Below are 6,000 nucleotides of genomic sequence, written 5' to 3'. Positions count from 1 at the left end.
GATGAGAGGTGGGAGGGAAAGGGAGAGAAAAGGGAAATTGCATGGAAATGGAAGGAGACCCTCAGGGTTATACAAAAGAACATACAAGAGGAAATGAGGGGAAAGGGAAAAATAATACAAGGGGGAGAAATGAAGGTCAGTAGAGGGGGTAGAGAGAGAAGAGGGGTGGGGAGGGGAGGGGAGGGGGGATAGCAGAGGATAGGAAAGGTAGCAGAACATGACAGTCACTAGTATGGCAATATGTAAATCAATGGATGTGTAATTGATGTGATTCTGCAATCTGTATATGGGCTAAAAATGGGAGTTCATAACCCACTTGAAGCAAAGTGTGAAAGATGATATATCAAGAACTATGTAATGTTTTGAACAACCAACAATAAAAAAAATTTTTAAAAAAAGAATTGTATTGAAAAAAAAGAGAGCTCATGTATAATGGCATAATTTGGCGTGAACATACTTAATATACAGAGTTACAAAAAACTGTGCTGTGAATAGATAATCATGAATGTAATGCACTCCACTATTTTCATGTATGTAAGAAATAATTTAAAAGAGGAAAAAAGAAATAAATAAGTAAATTTAAAACAGACTAGCAATAGAGAAAAATACACAAAAAGGTACTTATGTGACAGGATCAACAAAACAGATAAAATTCTAAAGAGAGACATAAGGAAATAGAGAAAATGTACAGTGTCATTATCATTTTCATCAATAGATTAGGTGATGCTAATTCACATCCTACAGACACTTAGAATTATAATAAAGGGATACAATAAGTAATTTATACGAGTAAATCTGATATCTTAGATAAAATGGATGGATTCCTTAAAAGACATGGATTGGTAAACATTTACTGAGAAATATTATGATACATAAACACCCTATTACCTGCCAAATTTTCTAAATTCACAATTACCATTCTTTTCAGAAATAAAGCTCCAGTTCCAGATGAGTTCACTGGTGCATTCTATGAAACATTTAATAAATTACCACCAAGCTTGCTCAAACTTTTTCAGAAAATATAAGGTTGCCATTATATGGATAAATAAAATTTTCATGAATTTAAATGTATTACTCTTTAACTAAATAAACATCAGTTCAAACCTAGAAATTTTTAGACAAGATAAGACATTATGATTATATGAAGTTTACACAGGAATACATATTGCTGTAGCCTTCAACATTTAATTGGTATATTCCCCATAATCTACTGACAATGCAAATGATTTAGAAAACACATTTGACAAAATATAATAATATATTAATAGTAATTAATAATTACTCAGCAATATAAAAATAGAAATCACTTAATTTAATGGATGTTTTATACAAAAATACAACAGGGTGGTAGCATTCTTTTATCATTATTATTAAATTTAGTTGATTTTATTTTTGAGACTGGGTCTCCCTATATTGCCCAGACTAGGTTCAAACTCATGATCCTCCTGCATTAGCATCCAGAAGAACTGGGCTGATATCATTCTTCATGATAAAAGACGGTGCTTTCCCCCCAGGTTTGGGGAAGTCAAGAATGTCTGCTTCAACCTTTTCTGTACAGAATGTAGTAGATGTAGCCAGGACAATAGTAAGAAAAAGAAACATAAGTAGTGAAACTGTCACCATTTGCAGAAGACATACTTATTAGCAATCAAACAAGCGAAAACTATGGAATAGCAAAATAAACTCTTAGAAATAAATGCATTTACTGTGGTCATAGTATGGCTCAAATACAAAATGCAATCATTTTATAAAATGCAATGTAAAATTAAAATATAGTTTAAAGTACTATTTAAATTAACATCAGAAATTTATAATTTCTAGGAATAAATCTAATGAAAATGTATAAGTTCTCTAAAATAAAAGCTGTATAAATATCTGGGGAATCTTAAAGATCCAAATGGATATATACTCATGTACATTTACATATTTTAATATGAAATATCTCCCCAAAGAAACCTATAGTTTTAATACAATGCAAATGATTTAGAAAACACATTTGACAAACTATAATAATCCATTAATAGTAATTAGTAATATAAAAATAGAAATCACTTAATTTAATGAATGTTTTATACAAAAATACAACAGCTGGTAGCATTCTTTTATTATTATTATTCTATTATTATTATTATTATATTACTGACATACCCTTTATGTATTGTCAGTCTGATTTTTCTGTTGCTTAATTTTCAATATTTTTTATTGTCAAGCTTATTGATCTTTACTACAGAATCTAATGTTAATTCTACCCACCATATTTTTTTTATTTTAGACTGTAAATTTCATGTATTTCATATTCTTCAGTTTTTATTTTTAGGAATATATTACATGTTCGTGCTTTTTCTACCTTATTGAACAGCTAGACTATAGTTTCCATCTGTTTTAATGTCCTTATCTGGGAAATATATCATCTGTGTCATTTCTGTGTTACTTTTATGGATTAATTTTGTTCTCATCCTGAGTTTTTGTATTATAGCTAGAGATTTTGAATTTCACCTCCTTTGTTGCTTGGTAATTCTGTATTTCTTTCAAGATTCTTAAGCAAAGTAGTATTACAATTAGATTTTCATTTTGAAAATGTAGTGCTAATTTCAGTATATTGGTGCAAATGAAGAAAATGTCACTGGAATAAGGAAGTTCAGTTAGAAAAAAATGTTATAGTAATTTAGGAGACCAATTACGAGAGTTTAACTGGTACCTAGCACAGTGACTGCTGAATGGTTACAAATGGGTAATTTTTTTGTGTGGTATTGTACTGATCCTTAATTAACGCATAGTAGTGAGCTATTTGTACTGCCCTTTTTGGTTTATAGAATATTTCATATTGGAAAGCAATTCTATGCTGAAGGAAGCTATCCAGAAGAAGAAGTTAGTAAAGTCAGAAATAAAAATCCTTCATATCGACGACTATGGTAAAGTTGTGTGCATGCTCTGTTATTCAAGAACAACTTTCTCTGCATCTTATAGGTTTACATGTAAATGACTCTCCATCTTTAATATTTTTTTCTTTATTTAAAAGAACTACCTTTACAGTTGTCCTTTCCCAAAGACTTTATGGACCGAAACCAGTATGCTCTTCTATTAATAATGTAAGTATTTTAATTGTTTTTAAAATAAAGGGATCTAAAGATTGTATATTTCTTATGCTTCAATAAAAAATAGAAGCCCTATGCATGTAGCTAACTTGGGTATCTGTCATTTGTTCGGATGTGAAGGCAATTATACTCAGGTCCATATCCACCTGTTGTAGAGCCCTGCCACAATGGGAAAGCAGACCAGAGTTACAGATTATTTCTATTTTCTTTGAGAAACTAAACTGATTTGTCTTATCATTAGGCTCCTGCTTTGCCCTAGACCCAAAGTTATAAATGTTGAAAGTGACAATGATATTTTTGATAGAAGAAAAAAGTAAAAACTTGTACAAAGAGCCAATTTAAATATTTGCCTCATTGGAAAGGAAACTTGCATCATTTATAGAAGCAGGATGATGAAATCTTTTATTTTCGAGCCCAGCTAAACCTCAATTCAAATTGGAGCTGTAAGATTTACCAGCTCACTATTTAATTTTTCTAAGCTTCTGCTTCCGCATTAATTAATTGAAGCTAATACTATGGTATTTTATATTCACATATAGTATTCTAATATGCAAAATATTTATATAAAATATATATTAGCATAGTGTTTGGTAGAGCATAAATACTTGGAGATAGTGCATAATAAATTGTAAGCATAGTCATAATTATTACCATAGATAGTAGTATTTTTAAGTATTTAATTTTATCAATATAAATATTTAATGTGTGATTTAGTTTCCATAAAATTATTTAATACATAGATATTACTGAAGCATGTAAAGTGGTATAGTCATGCCAAAGAATTTACTTTGCTGCATTTTGGCTGATGAAGGAAAGAAAGTAAGAAATGGAAGGGAGGGAAGGAGGGAATGCTAAATCATATCATGTTATTTCTATTTATAGATACTGTTTATATTAAATATTAATCACTTTATTCAAACTCCTTAGTTTTTGGAGGCAAATTCCCAGGAGTTATGCTAAAGATGGCACCAAACCAAACTAAGGATTTTTTATTTAATTGATATTTATAAAAGTATTCTATTCTTTTAAATACCATGTTTATTTCTAAAATATTTGTGCTTAGAAATATAGATGGGCCGCAATGGCATAAGTATAAAGTGTTTTTTTAAGAATATTTTATACTCATGATTCAAAGGCATATCTTTCTTCTGATTAAACACAGTTCTCAGTAGCAAGTTGACTTCCCAGTCTAAAAATAGCAAGAATTAAAATGTTATTTCACAAATGAGCAATTGGACAATGCTGAGCAATACATAGAGTAACCACCACTAACTGAGAATATGAGCTGATTTAGTGTTTGGGGTGTGGCTGCTTTATTGCTACTCTATGCAGTGTATCTGATACTCAGCAAACGATGAGCCATTTCTTAATCTGTGGAGGTGGGTTTACATCCAGGAAATTCTATGGAGAAGGCAGGAGTGGGAGACTTATGTACCTGAGTGGCTGAAAGAAAAATTGTCCTTGAAGAAAATAGCCCCTTGTCAATTTGGCAACCATCTTTTGGCTAAATCTTCATTATGGGACTTCAGAAGAAATGGCCCTCTGAGGACCTCTCTTGGCCATATGTTCTCTAACCCTAACCAAATTTTGTTTTAGTGAAAGGATAAGTTAATTAATAGGGACAGAACATTTTCACTGTAATAGAAAATCTAAGAGGCTTTGCCACCACAGATGGACCTTGGTGACTTGGATTTGCTGTGGTCTCTATGTAGTAGTCATGATGCCCTTTCCCTGGCTATACCTCATCCCACCCTCAGTCTCTCTCCAAATGCTTGTCCTTCTCTAGTCTTTCTGTGTGACACTATAATGAGTCCTTAAGGCCCCGTAGTCTGCATCTATTTCTATATTGTTTATACATCATTGTCACTTTCAACATTTATAACTTGGGGACTATCTTTTTCATATTATTCTTGTTTCCTACTCATGTATATGAAATTTAGTACAACAAATGTATATCATGTTGCTCTATCTGGAAGAAACCATGCTAATGGCTATGGAGAAAGAAACAGATTGCAGGCACAGTTCTGAGACCTGTTCAGTATATTTTCACAAGGCTAGCATGCACTGAGAAACATTTTGCAATTCTGTGATAGTGCAGAACTGAAAGTGATGTGAGAAATATAGTACCATTTCACATGCTTATTTGATAAATAAAAAAAAAAAGTGAATCTAAAAAGCCTAGGCCCTAGAAACAATCCAGAGAATTGTACTTTAGAGTTTAGTGCTGTGCTACAGGCCCATCATCCATCCCATCCCACTGTCTACTCTTTTACATCAGTCCATATTTTCCATACTGGATAAATGTCTAATCCGAAGAGGCAGCAAATATTATATGAATTTCCAGAATGCAATATGTTTTATTGTGCCTCCCTGACTTTGTTCCCTTCTCCCTGAATTTTATTCCCTCTCATTGAATCCCAGAGAACCCCTGGTCATCCATCAAGGCTAACCTTCCCAAAGCTTTCTTCCAATCTTCTTCCTATTCCATCTATATTCTATCGCCATCCCTAGTGCTCTCCTCCTCTTACATGGACAACCTTCTGCAAGCCTCCTTCATCGATCTTGAGACACATTGGCTGTGTTAAGACTTTTTCAACTTTTATTTTTATGAGGATACTCTTAGATGATTTTTTGGAATTCTGACTCCCAGTAGATTTTTACCAAAGATTCTGAAGCAAGATCCATATTCTGGAAGTGAGTACTTAGAGAAATAATTTGTAGTTAAAGGAATATTTAAATATCTTAATACAGTTTTAAAGCCATTTATTTTATGCATTTCATGTATTAGACAATGCTTGATTGATTTGTGCATTCCTTCTAGCACCTCGTTCTTGCAAAAAGAGTCACTCTACAAATATGTAGTGAGTGAATAAATGGATGAAATTCAAAAAACATATAAGCATGG

The 6,000-nt window shown here is 32.0% G+C and overlaps 1 protein-coding gene across 2 annotated transcripts in view; it reads left to right on the top strand.

Moving 5' to 3' along the window:
* Positions 1 to 6,000, top strand: part of Dpp10 (dipeptidyl peptidase like 10) — a 1,278,687-nt gene that overhangs the window by 1,233,818 nt on the left and 38,869 nt on the right. For both annotated transcript variants that reach the window (XM_015501723.2, XM_015501724.2), the window contains exons 18-19: positions 2,814 to 2,912; positions 3,020 to 3,089. In XM_015501723.2, the coding sequence (XP_015357209.1) occupies positions 2,814 to 2,912; positions 3,020 to 3,089 (169 nt within the window). The remainder of the gene's footprint in view (positions 1 to 2,813; positions 2,913 to 3,019; positions 3,090 to 6,000) is intronic.

This window comes from Marmota marmota, unplaced genomic scaffold, assembly GCF_001458135.2.
Source record: "Marmota marmota marmota unplaced genomic scaffold, marMar, whole genome shotgun sequence".
In the NCBI taxonomy this organism is placed as follows: domain Eukaryota; kingdom Metazoa; phylum Chordata; class Mammalia; order Rodentia; family Sciuridae; genus Marmota; species Marmota marmota.
Note: the sequence above shows the minus strand (reverse complement) of the source record. Positions and strands in the feature narration are given on the sequence as shown.